Source organism: Bos javanicus, chromosome 3, assembly GCF_032452875.1.
Source record: "Bos javanicus breed banteng chromosome 3, ARS-OSU_banteng_1.0, whole genome shotgun sequence".
In the NCBI taxonomy this organism is placed as follows: Eukaryota; Metazoa; Chordata; class Mammalia; order Artiodactyla; family Bovidae; genus Bos; species Bos javanicus.
Window position 1 is genome coordinate 25,525,771 of NC_083870.1, and position 22,136 is coordinate 25,547,906.

At 39.8% G+C, this 22,136-nt stretch overlaps 1 protein-coding gene across 6 annotated transcripts in view; it reads left to right on the top strand.

Moving 5' to 3' along the window:
- The window catches only part of SPAG17 (sperm associated antigen 17), a 252,618-nt gene that overhangs the window by 219,464 nt on the left and 11,018 nt on the right, over nucleotides 1–22,136 (top strand). For 4 of the 6 annotated variants that reach the window (XR_009734982.1, XM_061409660.1, XM_061409681.1 and 1 more), the window contains 5 exons: nucleotides 4,376–4,512; nucleotides 10,222–10,406; nucleotides 11,932–11,992; nucleotides 14,620–14,764; nucleotides 17,884–18,030. Coding sequence is in view for 5 of the 6 variants with exons in the window: in XM_061409660.1 (XP_061265644.1) it covers nucleotides 4,376–4,512; nucleotides 10,222–10,406; nucleotides 11,932–11,992; nucleotides 14,620–14,764; nucleotides 17,884–18,023 (668 nt within the window). In the remaining variant the exon portion in view is untranslated. Of the gene's footprint in view, nucleotides 1–4,375; nucleotides 4,513–10,221; nucleotides 10,407–11,931; nucleotides 11,993–14,619; nucleotides 14,765–17,883; nucleotides 18,031–22,136 lie in introns of those variants that run through there. The other 2 variants (XM_061409687.1, XM_061409692.1) reach the window with 2 other exon arrangements.

Below are 22,136 nucleotides of genomic sequence, written 5' to 3' on the forward strand. Positions count from 1 at the left end.
TCTTTTACGATGGACTGGTTGGATCTCCTTGCTGTCCAAGGGACCCTCAAGAGTCTTCTCCAACACCACAGTTCAAAAGCATCAATTCTTCAGCGCTCAGCTTTCTTTATAGTCCAACTCTCACATCCATACATGACTACTGGAAAAACCATAGCTTTGACTAGACAGACCTTTGTTGACAAAGTAATGTCTCTGCTTTTTAATATGCTGTCTAGGCTGGTCATAGCTTTTCTTCCAAGGAACAAGCGTCTTTTAATTTCATGGCTGCAGTCCCATCTGCAGTGATTTGGGAACCACCCCCCCAAAATAAAATTTGTCACTGTTTCCATTGTTTCCCCATCTATTTGCCATGAATTGATGTGACTGGATGCCATGAGGCCCCTCTCAGCCTCTGCTCAGAACTGGCTCAGCCACTTAGACATACATTTGTGGGTCAGAGCAAGTCCTAAGACCGAGCTTAGAGTCAGTGGACAAAGAAATGTGCCCCACCTACAGGGAAGCCATGCTCAGAGACGAAGTAAATAAAGCCATGCTCTGAGAGGAAGTAAAAAAATAAAAACAAAATTTATTGTGTGTGAATACTGTGGTTGACTTCAGGGTAGAAACAGGGAGGGAACCACTATTGGTTCTTCAGTTGTGTGAAGTCTGGCCATAATTTCAGATGATACCACTAGTTGGACCATTCCAGGTGTTTAAATACTAAAATTCCTCTGTATCAGTTGATGACCAGCTGCTGCTTCAAGCCCCTCGAATACCCCCTCTTCTATCCCCATCCATAGGAAGGCCCTAGGTAGGCTCAGTAAATAGGAATTCATCTATTATGGGTGTTGGTACTGGGTTCGAAGCCTGGGTTGAAAAGATCCCCTGCAGAAGGGAAGAGCTACCCACTACAGTATTCTTGACTGGAGAATTCCAGACAGAGGAGCCTGGCAGGCCCCAGTCCATGCGGTCACAAAGAGTTGAATACGACTGAGCAACTGAAACACACCTGGTAGAAAGCAGAGCTAAGGCTCACCTAACTCCTTATATAATAACTATGACTTATATACTGACAATGACATATATAATTATATAATGTCTTATATAATGACATGTATCTAATATGACATATAATAACTTATGTTAAGGCTCTACCTCACTCCTCATATAATAACTAGGTTACAGTGAGCATGCTGTTTTAATTTTTTATTGGAGTGTAGTTGATTTATAATGTTATGTTAGTTTCAGGTGTATAGCAAAGCGCATCAATTATTCATGTATATATGAAAGTTAAAGTCTTAGTCCCTCAGTTGTATCTGACTGTTTGCAACCCCATGGACTGTAGCCCCCCCGCCCCCCACCCGCCAGGATCCTCTGTCCATGGGATTTCCCAGGCAAGAATACTGGAGTGGGCTGCCATTCCCTTCTTCGGGGGATCTTCCCAACCCAGGGATTGAACCCATGTCTCCTGCATTGCAGGTGGACTCTTTATCATATGAGCCACCAGGGAAGCCCTACATAACATATATCCACTCTTTAATTTTTTAATCATTGATTTATTTATTTTTGGCCAAGCTACAAGGCTTAGAGGATCTTAGTTCCTCTGCCAGGGATTGAACCCATGCCCCCTGCAGTTCAAGTGTGGAATTCTAACCACTGGACCGAAGTCCCAGTGACATGCTCTTTAACCCCTCTATATCTTCCTGTTTTCTCTTCTATAAAGCAGATAGAATGATATATACATCACAGTGTTGTGAGGATTAAATTTAATATATGTAAAATGCTTACAGTAGTGCCTAATTCATGAGAAACTCCATATCAGCATTTAGTATTGATAATAATAGAATGAACGATTGTTTGGTCCCCATCAGACTGATAAAATGCATTGCTATAAGACAGAAATATGCATAAGGTAAGAAATACAAACAAGAAGATGCATCAGGCCATCATGATTGTTGTCTATGTAGGCGATAGTGACAAAAGAGAGTAAATATATTAGAACACTGATCAATGATCCCCATCACTGGAGATTCTGATTCTGTTCTGGCCTGAAATACAGCTTATCTAGCATGTGGCTAGAGAATCTCTATTTTTCCAGGGTCAGCCCAGGGGATTAAGATGCACAGATGAATTGGAGGCACACTGGGTAGTTGTGTAGGAAAAATTCACAACTCATACAGAGCACTTCTGTGACCAGATATGTGTGAACTTTTATTACACCAAGCAATTCTACAGCACCAGCTGGGTGTCCTACAATTCAGTCCTTAAACTAACCAGAGTAGCACAGACTCTATAAGCTAAAGGCTTGGTCTCACAAGGCTCCCCATCACCCACTTCACATGCTCATTGCAGGTCCAGGTTGTCACTTGAGCTTCTAACCAGTCAGCTATAAAGTGGGGTTCCCATGACCTGCTCTTATGCTTCCCTAATGTGCTAGAACAATTCACAGAATTCAGATATTATTATATAATAAGGGACATGATAAATGGCACAGATGAATAGACGTAGGAAGAAGTACTCAGGGCCTGGTCTGGAAGGTTTTAGCACAGTAGCTTCTGTCCCTGTGGGACTGGGGTGCACCCACCCACCTGGCATGTGCTCACCAGCTTGGAAACTCTCCAAACTGCATGCTGTAGGATTTTTGTGGAGACTTCATCATGTGGACATAATGAACTCCATCTCCGTATCCCTTCTTCTTCCCAGAGGATGAGAAGTGGGGCTGAAATTTCCAAGCTTCTTATCATGGCTTGGTTTTTCCTGATGACCAGTCCCCATCCTGAAGCTATCCAGGAGCCCACCAAAAGTCACTTAATTCAGATCAGAAGAAACTCCTATCACCCAAGAAATTCCAAGGAATTTAGGAGCTCTGTATCAGGAATCAGGATCAAGGACAAAATATTAAAAGATGCTCCTGGTACTCTTATCATTTAGGAAATTAAAAGAGATTTGGGAACACTGTGCCAGGAACCAGGGACAGAGGCCAAGAAACATCTTCTATTATCTCACACTATCGGGAGTGTGTTCCTTGTGGACTTAGTAAGGACTCTTCAGTTTGAGAACTGGAACTCAAACTCATTGAACAACAACAAAACACGGGATGGGTTGGTGCTTGTTGATGCTCAAACCAAAGAAAAGTAGCCATGGTGCTAGCCCACGGATGACTGGATACATTCAGGCTTTTCAAGAGTGTTTACATCTGACTGCCTGTCTTTCTGGGCATTCTCCATGTTGTCACATCCCTCCTTGTCCCTGTGTGGTCTTGTCATCTCCTACAAAGAACAAGCTATAGCCGTGTGGCAGGGACATGTCCAGAGAGGTTAAAAATTCTGATTCTTCCAGACCCATAACCCTGCAAACAAGATAGGATCATCCGTGTTAGCTTCAGGAAATATCTTGGTCAAGGTTCTGTGTTGGCTTTGAGGACTTGTTGAGAACTAGTGAAATGCTGGGGCTTCCCTGGTGGCTCAGATGGTAAAGAATCTGCCTGCAGTGCAGGAGACATACATACAGACAAGGCATGGTTAACATACATGTGGTACTTGCCTGCAGACAGTGGACACTCAGATATTGGTTTCCTTCCCTTTCCTCTCTTGATGATTTAAATTCAAGACAGGGTGTTTTAAAAAGGTGACCTAAAGCACAATTTTTATTAAACCTCCTGGATATTTGGAGAAATACACACAACTGCTGCTATGTAGATTATCTACTTTGGCTCATTCCTTCACCAAATTTAGTGATCTGGGGATTTAATTTCCTGGCTTAATTTATCTATGATAACTCCACCCCCTTTTCAAACTCTAAACTTACTAGTTGAAACAAAGAAATTCTTAAGATTTTTATACTCATTAGTTTTAAGAAATCTCTGAGAGTCAACATTTTATTGAACTGTACCTTGTTGATTTATAGGCAAGTCACTCAATTTCTTAGAATCTGATTTTTCTCATTTATTTAAAAAATGTGATGCTAATAGCATCTGCCCTGCTCATCTCATAGGATTATTCTGAGAACTAATATTAGGTTAAGTCTTGTTGTAAAATGTAGATCAAACAGTAGAATTATTCAAAGCCTTTATTCCTGTAAGGGAATTCCCAGGTGGTGCTAGTGGTAAAGAATCCGCCTGCTAATGCAGGAGATGCAGAAGACACTGGTTTGATCCCTGGATCCGGAAGATCCCCTAGAGTAGGAAATGGCAACCCACTCCAGTATTCTTGCCTGGAAATTTCCATGGACAGAGAAGCCTGGCAGGCTACAGTCCATGGTGCTGCAGAGAGTATACAAGCTTTTTAAGAAGAAAAGAAAATGTCCCAAGTGGGTTCTGTGTTCTTCTGCGCCCTGGTATGACCTTGGATGTCTTTGGAAATTTCACATGGTGTAATTTCAGTGTTCTCTCTAACAGAACCAGAATCGTGTATGCCTCTGAAAATTCCAACCCAGTCATTGCTGCAGGATGTGGCAGGACAAGCAAGAAAAGAGAAAGTGAGGCTACCTCACTACTTGCTGAGTTCCAAGCCCAAGTCTCAGCCTCTCGCAAAGGTAAAATGGACTTGGAAATAAATCTGCCAGAGCCAGTTAGAGTTTTAAGTATTCCTGGTTGATTGAAGTAACTGATTTCCAGCCACCATGTAACTGCTATTTGCTATATGAACCATGTCAGCATGAAGGGCTTCCGATCACACCAGGGATAAACCAAGGCAGTACTTTGCTAGAGTCAACTCATATAGGCTCATGAGAGGAATTATATGAGCCAGCTGTTAAGCCATCACTAGCTTATAGTTGGCAAGCTTCCATGGTGGCTCAGTGGTGAAGAACTCACCTGCAGTGCTAGAAACTCAGGTTCAATCCCTGGGTCAGGAAGATCTCCTGGAGAAGGAAATGGCAATCCACTCCAGTATTGTTGCCTGGGAAGTCCCATAGACAGAGAAGCCTGGATGGCTACAGTCCATGGGGTCACAGAAAGGTTGGACATGACTTAGCGACTAAATCACAACCAGTTTGCAGTCAGCCATGCTTGGAGTTCTTCTGTCATAGAAATTGGCAGATGCTACTGATGAAGGTTCTTTTCCAAGAGCCAGTTTACCAGCCCACTGATGGCTAAGGGGATCATTGGGCACCCTTCTCATGACTCTTAGGATAAAATCCAGATGACTTAGTGTGACTGCAAGGCCTGGCTCCATTTGCTTCTTTACCCTCATGCTTTGCCAGACTCATTATACTTCCCCCATTGCGGCCTTTTATTAGTTCTTTCAAAGTACCAAACTCCTTCCTCAGAGCCTCTAAGATCCATCTCAGCTATGTTGGAAAGCTTTCCTAGAGCCCACCAACCAAGTTTTGTTAGTCATCCTTTAGAAATTTCATGGCACACTGTGTTCATTGCAGTCAGAGAATGTACTGCGATATGTATAATTGACATGTGGTAGGAGTGCTTCTCAAACTTTAATGTACATGTGAGTTATTTAGGAACCTTGTTAAAATATAGATTCTGTCTCACTGGGTCTGCTGTGAAGCCTGAGATTCTGCAGTTTTAACAGGCCCCCAGGTGAGGTCAATGCTGCTGACTTGGGAAATAACTGCATAGGGCAATGGTTCTCAAAGTATGATTGTTTGACTGTCAGCATTGGCAACACCTGAGAACTTGTTATAAATGCAAATTCATGGGTTCCATCCCAGATGTACTAGTGGAGAAACTTGGGGGTGGAGTCAGCAATTTGTTCTCAGTAGACAGTGCTCCTCTGCAGAGTAGGTTTCCCTTATCTTTGTAGTTCCTTCCCCTCTGCACCTACCTATTCTCTACTCCAGAGGTCCCCAACCTCCAGGATCTAATGCCTGATGATCTGAGGTGGAACTGATGTAATAATAATGGACATAAAGTGCACATAAATATAATGCACTTGAATCATCCAGAAACCATCCCTATCTACCCCTGCCCCATCTGTGGAAAAATTGTCTTCCATGACACTGTTCTGTGGTGCCAGAAAGTTTGGGGACCGCTGCTCTACCCCACCCCATCCCAGACTTACTAATGGAGAAACTCTGGGAGTAGAGTCAGCAACTGGCGTCTTAACCAGTCCTCCCGGTGGTTCTGATAGAAGTTAAAATAGGATAACCACAGGCACAGAGGGAAGAGCACCAACTTTGGAACCAGGTAAACTTCAGTCTGAAACTTTAGTCTTCCACTGACCACTTGAGCAAGTTTTCTGTCTTCCAGTTCTCTGAACTTGAACTTCTCTATCCTTAAAGCCTAAAATACTTCCTTACTGTGCTGTGATAAGGATTACATAGACCATAAATGTTCATTTCCTCTCCTAGCCAAGCAGTTATTTTCCTCCAGTGACAAAGCCTTTATTTACCTGAAATATAATTGACATACAAGATTATGTTAGTTTCATTTGTACTACATAGAGATTTGATACTTGCATACATTATAAAATGATCACCATGAGTCTAGTAACCATCTGTCCCATACAAAGTTATTACAGTATTACTGACTGTATTCCTTACGTTACATTCCTGTGCCTTATGTATTTTATAACTGGATGTTTGTACCTCTTAATCCCCTTTACCTATTCCGTCCCCCCCAATCCTTTCCTTTTGGTCAACCACCCATTTGTGTTCTGTATCTGAGTCTATTTTCATTTTGTTTTGATTGTTTTGTTTTTTAGACTCTACATATGCAACATACAGTATTGCCTTTTCTTTGAATTATTTTACTTAGTATAATTCCCTCTAGATCCATCCATGTTGTTGAAAATGACAAGATTTCTTTTTTTATGGCTGAGGAATATTCTGTGTGTGTATATATATAAGAATATATATATATTCATATATATGTATATATATATCACATCTTTTTTTTTCTTTGTCTATTAGTGAACATTTAAATATATGTTACTTTCATATCTTGGCTATTATAAATAATGCTTCAATGAGCATTAGTGTGGATATAATTTTTCAAATTAGTAATTTAATTTTCTTTGGGTAAATATCCAGAAATAAAGGTGCTGGATCATATGGTAGCTTCTGTTAAATTTCCTTTATGCTGTTTTTCATAATGGCTGCCCCAATTTACAATTTCACCAACAGTGTATGAGGATTCCCTTTTCTCCACATCCTTGCCAACACTTGTTATTTGCTGTCTTTTTGATGATAACCATTCTGATAGACATGAGGTTGCATCTCGTGGTTTTGATTGGCATTTACCTAATGATTAGTCATGCTGAGCATCTTTTCATGTATCTGTTGCCTATCCTATATGTATGTCTTCTTTGGAAAAAAAATTTTTTTTTCAGGTCCTTTGTCCCTTTTTTAATTGGGTTGCTTAACTTTTTGATGTGAGTTGTTTGAATGTTTTGTATATTTTGGATGCTGCTGCTGCTGCTAAGTCGCTTCAGTCATGTCCAACTCTGCAACCCCATAGACGGCAGCCCACCAGGCTCCTCTGTCCCTGGGATTCTCCAGGCAAGAATATTTTGGATATAAACCCTTTATCTGATATATTGTTCACATACATCCTTTCCCATTCAGCACTGCAATGTATAATTTGTTGATGTTTCCTTCACTATATGCAAAAAGCTTAGTTTGTTGTAGTCTCATTTGTTTATTTTTGTTTCTCTTACATGAAGAAGCAGATACCAAAAAAAAGTTACTAAGATTGATGCCAAAGAGCATATTGTTTATGTTTTATTCTAGGAGCGTTATAGTTTCAGGTCTTATATTTAAGTATTTAATACATTTTAAGTATTATTTTTGGATATGATGTGAGAAAGTAGTCCACTTTGCTTATCTTGCATGGACCTGTCCAGTTTTCCCAACACCGTTTATTGAAAAGGCTATCTCTTCCCATTGTAATTCTTGCCTTTGTCATAGACTAACTATAAAAGCATGTTTTTATTTATAGGTTTCATCATTATATAATGTCCTTCTTTGTCTCGTTACAGTCTTTGTTTTAATATCTACTTTTCCTAAAAAAAAAAAAAAATCTACTTTTCCTGATGTAGGTATTGCTGGCTTTCTTTTTGTTTCCATTTGCATGGAATACCTTTTTCCATCCCTTCACTTTCAGTCTGTGTCTTTAAATCTGAAGTGACTCTCTCGTTGGCAGCATTTCTATGGGTCCTGATTTCTATCCATTAAACCACTCGGTGTCATTTGATTGGAACATTTAGTACATTTACACTGAAGTGATTATTGATAGGTATGTACTTATAGACATTTTGTTCATGTGTTTATAGTTCTTTTTTTTGTTCATTCTTCTCTTAGACTCTTCCCTTTGATTACTGTTTTTAGTGTTATGTTTGGATTCCTTTGTCTCTTTTGTGTGGGTAGATTTTATAGGTTTGTGGTTACCATGAGGTTCATATATTATAACATATAACTCTCTCTCTCTCTCTCTCTCTCTCTCTCTATATATATATATATACACACACACACATGATTATTTTAAGTTAATAATCTCCTGGGTTTTAATGCATTCTAACAACTCTTCATCTCTCCCTTACACGCACACATTTTATGTTTTGGTGTCAGCTGTGTTACATCTTTTTGTTTTCTGTACCCCTTAACTCCTCATTGTGGATATATATATATATATATAATTTTACCACTTTTATCCTTTAACCTTCTATCCTGCTGGATTTATAAGTGGTTCATCTACTACCTTTACTGTGTACCTGTCTTTATCAGTGAGATTTTTCCTTGCATAATTTTGGTAATTATAGTTGTGGCCTTTTCTTTTAGAGAAGTCCCTTAAACATTCGTGTAAAGCCAGTTTAGTGGCACTGAACTCTCTTAGCTTTTGCTTATCTGCAAAACTCTTTATCTCTCTTTCAAATATGAATGATGGCCCTACCAAGTAGAGTCTTCTTGGTTGTGGATTTTTCCCTTTCATCACTTTGAATGTATTATGCCACTCCTTTCTGGTCTGTACAGTTTCTGTTGAAAAGTCAGCTGATGGTCCTATGGTAGTTCTCTTGTACATAATTAGTTGCTGTTCTCTTCCTTCTTTAAGATTCTCCCTTTATCTTTAATTTTTGGCATTTAAATTACTTTGTTGTGGAATGGGCCTTTTACGATTAATCCTGTTTGGGACACTCTGTGCTTCCTGGGCCTGAATGTCTGGTTTCTTCTCCCAGGTTAGTGACATTTTCAGTTATTATTTCTTCAAGTAAGTTCTCTGTCCCCTTTTCTCTTCTCCATCTAGGTCCCCTATTTGCAACTGTTAGTATGCTTGATATTGTCCCAGAAGTCTCTTGAACTATCTTTATTTATTTATTTTTGCTTTTTTGCTTTTTTTCTGTTCAGCTTAGGTGATTTTTACTGCTGTGTTCCAGGTTGCTGATCCGTTCCTCTGTATCACCCAATCTACTGTTTTCTTTCTAGTGCAATTTTTATTTCAGTTATTATATTCCTCACCCCCAGTTATTATTTTTTATAACTCTTTGTTAAAATTTCCACTGGACTTATTCATTCTTCTCCTGAGTTCAGTGAGCATCTTTATGATCTTTATCTTGAACTCTATTGGCTGGATTGATTACCTATACTTTGTTTAGTTCTTTTTCTGAGATTGTGTGTTGTTCCTTTGTTTGGAACATATTCCTGTGTCTCCTCATTTTGCCGAGTTCTCTTTGTTCATTTCCATGTGTGAAGTAGGTTGGTTACATTGTCTGATCTTGTAGAAGCAGCTCATGTAGGAGATGTCCCATGGGCCCAGCATCCTTTTTCCCTCTGGTCACCAGAGCTGTGTAGTTGAGGGGTGTCCTTTTGTGGGCTGCATGAGCCTTTCTGTTGTGGTAGGGCCTACTGCCATGGGCATGCTGGAGGCAAAACGGGCCCTGACTCAGTTGTCTGCAAGGCCATGCCTTGTGTGGTGACTAAAGGCTGGCTGTAGGGCAGGGGAGGCTTGCTGCCTGGTTTGCTGCATGGCCTTGGGGAGGGTGGTGGTGGTGGCAGTGGGGGTATGTGTGTAGGGCCTGAGCCTTTTTATTATCTTGCATGCTAAGTTGCTTCAGTCATGTCCAACTCTTTGCAACCATATATATATATATAAATATATATATATAGCCCACCAGGCTCCTCTGACCATGAGATTTTCCAGGTGAGAATACTGGAGTGGGTTGCCATTTCCTCCTCCAAGGGATCTTCCCAACCCAGGGATCAAACATGAGTCACTTATGTCTTTATTATCTTGGGAATGCAAAATAGAACCATTTTATTATGTTTTATTGCTTTTTTTCTTTTTCGATGAAGGCGCAAGATTCTGTTGGAGGAAGAGTGAGAACATCCTCTGTGGCATCTGCTGCCATTAATAATATAAATTCGTCTCCCTTTGGATTCCATCTTCTCCCACCCGCGGTGAAATTTGGAGTGCTTGAAGAAGGACACACCTATGCCACCACTGTAAAGCTCAAGAATGTTGGAGTAGACTTCTGCAGGTGAGGCCAGGGCTCCAAGTGTATGCTCAGATTACCTATCATTACATCTAATGATGTGATTCAAAATTAATAGCAAATAACTTAACTTACAGTCTGTATTCCCAATAGAAAATATACTCTATCTGGTATTAAGTGACAAGAAAGTCACTTCAGTCCTTCGTTTCCAGATCAAAACCAATAGAATCTTAAAGTGTGTAGAGATCTTGGAGACTGTTATAATATAAGGGAACTGAGTAACTTGTCTTAAAAGGTCTTGTAGGCTTCATCAAGAGTAGATCTCCGATACCCTGAGTGCCAGTTCATTGGAGCACCTTGCTTTATCAACACAGCTGTGGTCACTGCTTCTTGTGGGAGATCAGTCCTTCCTGTTGGGTCCATATACCATACATCTATTCCAAGACAATTCCCAATTACAAAATCTCCTCTGTACTATTTTGTAGTAAGCATCAGGATTGTGGGGAACTTTACCCCCCGTAAAAATGGGATACACGTATATTTCAGAATGCAGAGTTATTCTCAGTGTCACTAACAAGTCCTTTGAGAGCATTTATGATTCTGGACTCAGGATTGGAAGTCAGACAGGGCATAGCTACAGGAGCATCTGATTGAGAAGATCATTGTCCCATTTTAGTTGAGGCAAGTCCTCAACTTCAGGGATCATGTTCACTTCCTTGGAAAAAACTTGATGAGGGCATCACACTGCCAGATCAGACATCATTGCTTTTTGGGGTTGTTGCCACAAAATGGGTGGCGAGAAATGGAGAGTCAACCTCAAACTTGGTTAAACTCACCCAAGGAGACCCTGTGTGTCCAGTATAGAATTTTAGTTTCATAGATTTCACTCCTCAGCTTGTTCAGTTCAGCCACTACAGGGCAGATAGCAAAGCGGATGGTAGAGGGAACCCAGTTGGGGTCAACATGGAGATAGACTGCCCTTGGCATTTTAATTTACTCCAGGTCTTTAACCTTCAGGCAGAGCCCACAAACCGCAGGAAGGGGAAGAGATCAACAAGTACCATGTGTGAGTCCAGGGCTTTTCAAGTTCTCCTACCATTTCTGAGCCTTTTCTGTTTCTGTTCTCCCCAAACATGCAAACCCCATACCACGACAGAGCAAGACTGGCTCCCACGCTCCACTGCTTTCCAAAAGAGCCTTTATTCTTCAGCCTAATGATCTGGCAGTCAGCATTTGTGTTCATGCTGGCGGCTACGCCGCAGTGCACACGCCAGCCAAACATTCACAACCCTCTGCCCAGGCCCAAGCTGCTCGTCAGCATCCGATAACAAAGGGTTGAAACCCGGTTTGGAGTCAGTTTGACGCCGATGAAAACTGTTGGAAAGGCAGTTGTGAAACAGGCCCCAGATTCTCCTTCCAACTGGATATTAGATTGTTTTTCTACTAGTCTGGACCCCCTGCTCCCGTGTAGCCAATATTAACACCTTCCTGATTTTATTACTTCCCAGTTCATTCGTGCTCATGTTTTTCATTATGGCATTAGTTTATCCCCATGTTTTTCTCCTGGTAGGTTTAGGGTGAAGCAGCCTCCACCCAGCACTGGGCTGAAAGTGACTTACACACCTGGGCCCGTAAGTCCATGTGCTGTGTCCTGCGTGTGTCCATATGTGTGTGCGTACAGATGTGTCTATGTTTCCAGTGCCGTGAGCTTTCGTGCCATTCTACCAATTCGGTTTAAGCCATTTGTAAGTCGACTTTTTCTAGTATCATAAGCCACAGATTCCTGGCACTGGTACACTCTGTGGCTGTTGTCACTTATTTCATGTAACAACCATAAGCACTCCTATGTGTAAGTAGAATTAAACTTCCAGCTATGGAACTGTTTCTGAAGTTCACTTCACTTGCCCCAATACTGCAATTCTATACAGTTGTCTGGAAATGCCTTTAAAAAAATTAAAATATGATTTAACGTGCATTTGGTAAACTGATTACCTAAAGATATCCTGTGACAACTCCTTCTGCAAAGTGAAAAGTCATTGGAAAAAATAAATACTTCATTCTTTACATTTTATGTAAATCTGTTCCACTCTCCTGGTATTGTCAGAGAATAGTAAAGAATAGTAACAAATTTAAATTAACCATCTGTCTCATTTCTCCAAAAATCTCTGAAAATATGAATTCCAAAATGTCAAATTGTTCTGATTTTATCTGATACATTATATTTAGTATAAAATGTGTATTGCCACTTACTTCAAAATATAATTTCAGAGGTGTATTATGATTAAACACGAGGTTATCTCAAAATATAATAAAATCACACTCATCAACCTTGACTTTTATTTCTTGGTCAGTATATCATCTTTTGCTTTAACACTCTTGTCATCTCCTTTAACAAGCTTTGAGCTCCTCCCATATGCCAGCAATAGTGCCAGGCTACAGGAGATGTTAAAAATGAGTGAGACATAAGAAGTATACAAAGCAGGCACATGGTGGGCACTCAAGAGATGTGTGACTGAGTAACAGATGGTGTAAGGAAGACTGGTAGATAAATGAACCATTCATCACCGACGGGGACTGCACAGGCTCATGGGAACTCTGAGCAAGCGCATCCAGTCCCATAACCAGCACACTGTGCTGACTGAATCCCAAGATCTTAAAGCGGTCACGGTGGCTGTGTGTTGACACAGAAGAATCAGTTGGCTGTAGTTCAAAGTCAGCTGGTTTCTTGTAACTCTGCTACCAAGCAGCTCTGTGATGCCGTTGGTTAATCCTCTGCGCCTTGCTTTCCTCATCTATAAAAGGAGCTTAGACTGATCATTTCTCAGCCCTCTTGCAGCTCCAATATCTTATGATCTATAAAACAGTAATATGTAGGCCGCAATTCAAAAACAGAAATCCTTTTGGGGATTCAATCCACTAATTTACGAGGACCTCTCTGAAACACTTCATCACTGTCCCATGTCAGAATTTCAGAATCTTCACAACATAGAACAAAAAAGCACAGTTAAAGGAAGCTTTTCTCCCACTGTTCTGGGAAGTTCGCAAATCTTTTTCATTTTAAGTAGGGATTATGCCAAAACCCTAAACGACTGCTAAATCAACCTTTATACATACTAAAAACCCAAACTCACTCTATACCTTTTTTCTTTCTGATGGTAGTTTTGGCTCTGGCAGAAAAATGTAGCCTACAGACTTCTCTGTATCTAAACCTCACCACTATTCAGCTTGGTTCATTGCCAGCACTACATGAATGCACTCCAAACCCAGGTAGACCTGTGTTATGGCAGCCCTCCAGCTCCCCTCGTGCAGCGTCGTCATCCCCCGGCCCTGCTCCGATTGTTGGGCTTGGAGGGCTGAGGGCCTGGTTCTCAGAAGCTGCTGGATACCCTCCAGCGTGCGGACGTCCACAAGCACAGCACTGAAAAAACTGAAACATTTTTCAATTCTATTATTTATAAAACCCAATCGAAGGAAAAAAAATTATATTCGTACCTAATTGCTTTCTGTGTGGTAGTTTCTGATTTATTTTTTCCAGATAACTGTTCTCACATTGGCTTTTTAACCCACCTCCTAGGGAGGTGGCTTCCAAACATAAACAGCCCTTTCTTTCCTGGCTTAGTGTTCTTTTCAGGGGACAAGGCAAGAAGCCCATTCCTTGCTGTGTTTCTCCTTCATGGTATATCAGGTTTCTTTTTTGTTGATACATCCTCTTCCATGTATCTTTCAGATCTAAGCAGTTTGGCATTTAAACTAATTCTGTCTCCCTCTACTGGCTTTGCCATGTTACAAGTCCTACAGTAGGAACATGCTAAACCATGGGGCATGGGCACAGAAATGGTGGGATTCACCTAGTCTCTTAAATTTAAGATTAAATTTATGTTTATCTTTGATTAAATTTATCTTTGTTTACAGAGATGACAATAAATAGAACCTCACTACTGATAGTCAAGAAATAACACAATTACAGACATCATAAGGAGTTTGCCCTCCAGCACCCTGGCATTTAGTTTCTTTATGCTTTTTCCTAAATGGCACCTGACTTTCTCCTTCAATTTATCCTGGGTCCCACTAACTCAATGGAAATCTACCTAACTAATCCATGAAGTAATTCTTCTAAATGCTGAAACAGCAGTCATTCCTTTGCGCCAAATTGATAAATGAGGGAGCTAGATTGGAGAGTTTGAATAAGTTGCTCAAAATCATGTGAAAATTTTGAACTTCTGTATGTCTGATTCTAAAGCTTCATTGTGCATTTCAGGTGGCAGCTGGTTTGCAGGCAGATCTGAAAGTGGAGTTATTTGCCATGGCTGTTGGGGAGGATGGCGCCAAGGGATTGGCACACATCTCTCACAATATAGAGATTATGACTGAGCATGATGTCCTGTTCTTACCTGTGGAAGCAAATATCCTTTAAAGTTCAATTTGAGTCACCACATATAGTGTAAAAATTACATTTGAGCAAGGAGAACACAGAAGTCAAAATGGTGTTTCCCAATCCCCTCACATCTGCCCTCTGTAGCTTCATTTATTCTAGTTTTAAAACCACAGTTAAATTTCTTAGGACAAAGACTTGTTTCTTCATTTGTTTTTTGAAAGCATCTAGCAAAGTGCCTGACACATAGTACATGTAACTTTAAGTTGGATAAATCTCAATATTATTGGCCATCTCTGAGGTATCAAACAGTCAGAAATTTTTTAAAAAGCAAGTCTTTTGTCTTAAGAAAAAAACCTGGTCATCTTCTTGGGGGATAGGATATACCTTATTATAGAAACAGAATGAATAAGTATTGAATTACACATACATTCCTTCATATTGGTATCTCCTGTATATAGAATATATAGATACCAAGAACCTTTTATATGCCATGTACTGTATGAAATATTTTATCAAATATAAAAGTGAAAATTGAACTCTATCTTAAAAAGCTACATAAGCTGGTAGCAGGAATAAAATTTTCACACTTGATTCCTGTATTGTAACTCCAATAGTATGAATCATATACCACTTTGTATTATAGGTATATCTATTTGATATTTGAGCTGGGTCTTATAGAATACAAAAACTTTTGATGAAAAGAAACTTAGGAAGAATGAACAAAACTGTAGCAATAGGAAAGCTCCAATTGTTCAGGAGGGTAAGCAGGGAGTTCAATTTGTTGAGAGCTTAGAGTATTAGTAATATAGTGGCAAAGCTGGTTGGAATCAAGTTGTGGGAGATTTTGAATTCTTGGCTTAAACTTTATTATATAAGCAACACTGAATCATTGAAATTCTGATCGACTGGGTGATATAATCAGCATGTCTTTATAAAAATGAATTCATTGTTATCATACAGGCTGTGTTGAAGGAGAAGAGCTACTGGATATGCAACAAACCAGTAGAAGGTTCCTTCAGCAAGCCTTCAAGTGTAAGGACAAGAGCTATAGTGTGGCAACAGTAGAAGTGCAAGAGGGACGTGGGTGAAAGGCCTCTGGCATGGGGTACTGTAAAACCTCAGGTGGGACCCCTTACGAAAAGGAAGGCATGGGGTACTGTAAAACCTCAGGTGGGACCCCTTATGAAAAGGAAGTTAGAGGACATAGAGTTCACTGGCAAGTGTTGGGGTTCAGGGAATGAATCGTGGAGATTCGGGACTGGGTCTCAGTGGAGGAGTCAGAGTTGGAAATATAATAATTGTAATTGTCAGCTGCAGAAGTGGTGATAGAAAGTATGGGGGAAATGAGTAGAAATTTGGGTTTGTTTATGGAGCAGGAGAAAAAAAGAGAAGCCAGGAGAGAGAGAACAAGCAATTGGCAACATGTGAAATATCTCAAAGAATTTCAAGGAAAATATGGACATAGTTGACAGATGCTATGGAGATGTCAAGGAGGATTCTGATTTAAATAGAACCACTAGATTTTGGGGGACAAAAACCTGCAAAACATAAAGAATGGCTGAGTGTTGAGAAAGCAGAAATATTGAGTATGGATACACTTTCAATTTATTATTGAAGGAAAGAGCAAGAGAATATGGTGTTTCAGACTCGGGGAGGCAACAGAGCAAAGGGGAGATTTTCAGTTTAGTGTGGTATATTTCGTATGCTTGTAGGCTGGAAAGAATGGATCAGAAGAGAAATATTAAAAATATGTATAAGAGAACTGAGGCAGCAATATCCAAAAGAAGGCGAAAGGCTAATCAGGAGCAGAGCTGAAGGGTTAATCTTGGCAAGGGAGAGGGTAAAGATGGGCAAGGGAGAGAGTAAAGATGACCAAGGGTCTAGACATTCTAAGGTGAAAGAGAAATTAGGGGAAATTGTGTCAGGTGATCACGATTCAATAGAAGTGGAGTTGTATTCATTTGTTTATGGGCTTCCCAGGTGGTTCGGTGGTAAAGAACCTGCCTGCCAGTGCAAGAGACTCAAGAGATATAAGTTCAATCCTTGGGTCAGGAAGATACCCTGGCAACCCACTCCAGTATTCTTTCCAGGAAAATCCTACAGACAGAGGATCCTGGTAGGCTACAGTGCAAGGTGTCACAGAGTCAAATATGACTTAGCAACTGAGCACGCATAGTTCATTCTTTCAAAGATCATAAGTATCCCTAATGTGCTAGGCATCAGGGGTACGGCAATGAACAAGAGACAAATCTCTGCCTTTATGTAGCTTGCATTCCAGTAGGAAGACAGACAATAGACAAAATAAGTGAAATGTGGACTCTAATGGTAATAAGTACAATGTAAGAAATAGAAAATGTAACATAAGAAAGGAAGCACATGGAGAAGGAAATGGCAACCCACTCCAGTATTCTTTCCTGGAAGATCTGATGGACAGAGGAGCCTGGTGGGCTACAGTCCATGCGGTTGCACAGAGTTAAACATAACTTAGAGACTAAACAACAGCAACAACATAGGAAAGGAAGTACAGGGAGTGTTAAGGACTAAAATTTTAAATGAGTAAATTTAAAAATCCTTCTCACTGAGAAGGATTTCCCCCCTCTGGGAATTATGTCCTCTTCACACAAGTTATTAGATGCTGAATCTAATAACTGAATCCCTGCTGATGATCACAGCATTTAAATAATTTTGCATTCATTCTAATAACATTTCTATTTCCTTGCTTACAGATTAGAGACGATCTGTCTGGCACAGAGAGATGGGAAAAGAGTTTTACTAAATCTTTAGTCTACTTCCAGGGTCAACAATGATAGTTCATAGCCCATTTCTCAAGATCTATTCCCTCCCCTTCACACCAAAAAAGCGTGAAATCTGCATGTTGGTGTGTTCTGGGACCTGGTTATGGTGATTGATGGTGCCTATAGAAAGGCCAGTCATGTAGCAGAGAAACATACACTAGAGGGCACCAGAGAAATTCCAGATCAATATCCATCCTTCATCCTCTAAGCTTGGCATATAGAATTTGCATTAAATAGAAAATACCTAAAAGTGATCTGATGATGCTAAAGATTCTAATTCTAAAATATTACCTGAGTTTGCGTATACAGTTCATTTGTTCATGAAAATAATAGTCCTTAATGGGTATTTTACCAGTTTTAACAAGCAGCAATTATGATAAGAGACCAAAAGATTTTCCCCAGGGAAAAGAAAATCCCACGGTCCAGAGGATTTCTACAATTTCTTCCTCTGCACTCGGAGTCTTCATGTCCCGTAAAATTTCTCCACATTAGGAGTCAGGTAAGTAATACATTTGTAATTTGATTGTCATCCATTCAAATTTGAGGCCATAGACCTCACATTTGTTCTCATCTTCATTCAGCCAGCAACCACTGAGCCACTTAGTCTGGTGGAATTAAAATACTTGTTTCTAATAATAACAGCTACCCATTTATACTCATTATCCATCTAATCCTCATACTATCTACAAGGTAGATATTCCCCCACTTTATAAATAAGGAAACTCAGGCTCAGAGAATCTTGAAGAAGTAAAAAACCTAACTTACTTCAGTGTGATTCTAAAGTTTATTCTTTCAAGTGCTATTTTTGACATTGATCTGACTTTCCAAGGGTAGGAACATCAACAGCAGGATGCCCTTCTGTACTTGAGAATTTACAGTTAGGTCAGTGGTTCTTACATTTTTTGGACTCAAAGACTCCTTATGTGCTGTGCTTAGTCTCTCAGTCATGTCCGATTCTGCGACCCCGTGGACTACAGCCCGCCAGCCTCCTCTGTCCCTGGGGATTCTCCAGGCAGGAATACTGGAGTGGGTTGCCATGCCCTCCTCCAGGGGATCTTCCCAACCTAGGGCTCAAACCCAGGTCTCCCGCTTGCAGGTGGATTCTGTACTGTCTGAGCCTCCAGGGAAGCCTATATACATATACTTATATATGTATATATGGCTGTGCTGGGTCTTCATTGCTACACAGTTTTTCCCTAGCTGTGGCAAGCAGGGGCTACTGTCCAGCTGTGGCACATAGGCTTTTTATTGTGGTGGTGTCTCTCGTTGCAGAGCACAGACCCTGGAGCACAAGGGCTTCATTTGTTTCGGTTCCCAGGCCCTAGAGTGCAGGCTCAGAAGTTGTGGTGCAAGGGCTTAATTGTTCTGTGGCATGTGGGATCTTCCTGGACCAGGGATCAAACCTGTGTCTCCTGCATTGGCAAGCAGATTCTTTACCACTGAGCCACCAAGGAAGCCCTCCTTATGTATTCTTAAAAATGAATGAGCTTTTGTTTGCTGGAAGATTTTTGATTACAGTTTCAATTTCCGTGCTTGTGATGGGTCTGTTAAGATTTTCTATTTCTTCCTGGTCCAGTTTTGGAAAGTTGTACTTTTCTAAGAATTTGTCCATTTCTTCCACGTTGTCCATTTTATTGGCATATAATTGTTGACAGTAGTCTCTTATGATCCTTTGTATTTCTGTGTTGTCTGTTGTGATCTCTCCATTTTCATTTCTAATTTTATTGATTTGATTTTTCTCCCTTTGTTTCTTGATGAGTCTGGCTAATGGTTTGTCAATTTTATTTATCCTTTCAAAGAACCAGCTTTTGGCTTTGTTGATTTTTGCTATGGTCTCCTTTGTTTCTTTTGCATTTATTTCTGCCCTAATTTTTAAGATTTCTTTCCTTATACTCACCCTGGGGTTCTTCATTTCTTCCTTTTCTAGTTGCTTTAGGTGTAGGGTTAGGTTATTTATTTGACTTTTTTCTTGTTTCTTTAGGTATGCCTGTATTGCTATGAACTTTCCCCTTAGGACTGCTTTTAAAGTGTCCCACAGGTTTTGAGTTGTTGTGTTTTCATTTTCATTAGTTTCTATGCAAATTTTGATTTCTTTTTGATTTCTTCTGTGATTTGTTGGTTATTCAGCAGGGTGTTGTTCATCCTCCATATGTTGGAATTTTTAATAGTTTTTCTCCTGTAATTGAGATCTAATCTTACTGCATTATGGTCAGAAAAGATGCTTGGAATGATTTCTATTTTTTTTAATTTACCAAGGCTAGATTTATGGCCCAGGATGTGATCTATCCTGGAGAAGGTTCCATGTGCACTTGAGAAAAAGGTGAAATTCATTGTTTTGGGATGAAATGTCCTATAGATATCAATTAGGTCTAACTGGTCTATTGTATTGTTTAACGTTTGTGTTTCCTTGTTAATTTTCTGTTTAGTTGATCTATCCATAGGTGTGAGTGGGGTATTAAAGTCTCCCACTATTATTGTGTTATTGTTAATTTCTCCTTTCATACTTGTTAGCATTTGTCTTACATATTGTGGCGCTCCCGTGTTGGGTGCATATATATTTATAATTGTTATATCTTCTTCTTGGATTGATCCTTTGACCATTATGTAGTGACCATCTTTGTCTCTTTTCACAGCCTTTGTTTTAAAGTCTATTTTATCTGATATGAGTATTGCTACTCCTGCTTTCTTTTGGTCCCTATTTGCATTGAAAATCTTTTTCCAGCCCTTCACTTTCAGTCTGTATGTGTCCCCTGTTTTGAGGTGGGTCTCTTGTAGACAACATATGTAGGGGTCTTGTTTTTGTCTCCATTCAGCCAGTCTTTGTCTTTTGGTTGGGGCATTCAACCCATTTACGTTTAAGGTAGTTACTGATAAGTATGATCCCGTTGCCATTTACTTTATTGTTTTGGCTTTGAGTTTATACACTGTTTTTGTGTTTCCTGGTCTAGAGAATATCCTTTAGTATTTGTTGGAGAGCTGGTTTGGTGGTGCTGAATTCTCTCAGCTTTTGCTTGTCTGAGAAGCTTTTGATTTCTCCTTCATATTTGAATGAGATCCTTGCTGGGTACAATAATCTGGGCTGTAGGTTATTTTCTTTCATCACTTTAAGTATGTCTTGCCATTCCCTCCTGGCTTGAAGAGTTTCTATTGAAAGATCAGCTGTTATCCTTATGGGAATTCCCTTGTGTGTTATCCGCAAATCAATCAATGTTATACACCACATTAACAAATTGAAAAACAAAAACCATATGATTATCTCAATAGATGCAGAGAAAGCCTTCGACAAAATTCAACATCCATTTATGATAAGAACTCTCCAGAAAGCAGGAATAGAAGGAACATACTTCAATATAATAAAAGCTATATATGACAAACCCACAGCAAACATTATCCTCAATGGTGAAAAATTGAAAGCATTTCCTCTAAAGTCAGGAACAAGACAAGGGTGCCCACTTTCACCATTACTATTCAACATAGTTTTGGAAGTTTTGACCACAGCAATCAGAGCAGAAAAAGAAAGAAAAGGAATCCAAATTGGAAAAGAAGAAGTAAAACTCTCACTGTTTGCAGATGACATGATCCTTTACATAGAAAACCCTAAAGACTCCACCAGAAAATTACTAGAACTAATCAATGATTATAGTAAAGTTGCAGGACATAAAATCAACACACAGAAATCCCTTGCATTCCTATACACTAATAATGAGAAAACTGAAAGAGAAATTAAGGAAACAATTCCATTCACCATTGCAACGGAAAGAATAAAATACTTAGGAATATATCTACCTAAAGAAACTAAAGACCTATATATAGAAAACTATAAAACACTGGTGAAAGAAATCAAAGAGGACACTAATAGATGGAGAAATATACCATGTTCATGGATTGGAAGAATCAATATAGGGAAAATGAGTATACTACCCAAAGCAATTTATAGATTCAATGCAATCCCTATCAAGCTACCAACGGTATTCTTCACAGAGCTAGAACAAATAATTTCACAATTTGTATGGAAATACAAAAAACCTCGAATAGCCGAAGCAATCTTGAGAAAGAAGAATGGAACTGGAGGAATCAACCTACCTGACTTCAGGCTCTATTACAAAGCCACAGTTATCAAGACAGTATGGTACTGGCACAAAGACAGAAATATTGATCAATGGAACAAGTGGATGAAACTAGAACCTATTATACAGAGTGAAGTAAGCCAGAAAGAAAAACACCAATACAGTATACTAACGCATATATATGGAATTTAGAAAGATGGTAACAATAACCCTGTGTACGAGACGGCAAAAGAGACACTGATGTATAGATCAGTCTTATGGACTCTGTGGGAGAGGGAGAGGGTGGGGAGATTTGGGAGAATAGCATTGAAACATGTATAATATCATGTATGAAATAAGTCGCCAGTCCAGGTTCGATGCACGGTACTGGATGCTTGGGGCTGGTGCACTGGGACGACCCAGAGGGAGGGTAGGGGAGGGAGGAGGGTGGAGGGTTCAGGATGGGGAACGCGGGTATACCTGTGGCAGATTCATTTCGATATTTGGCAAAACTAATACAATATTGTAAAGTTTAAAAATAAAATAAAATTAAAAAAAA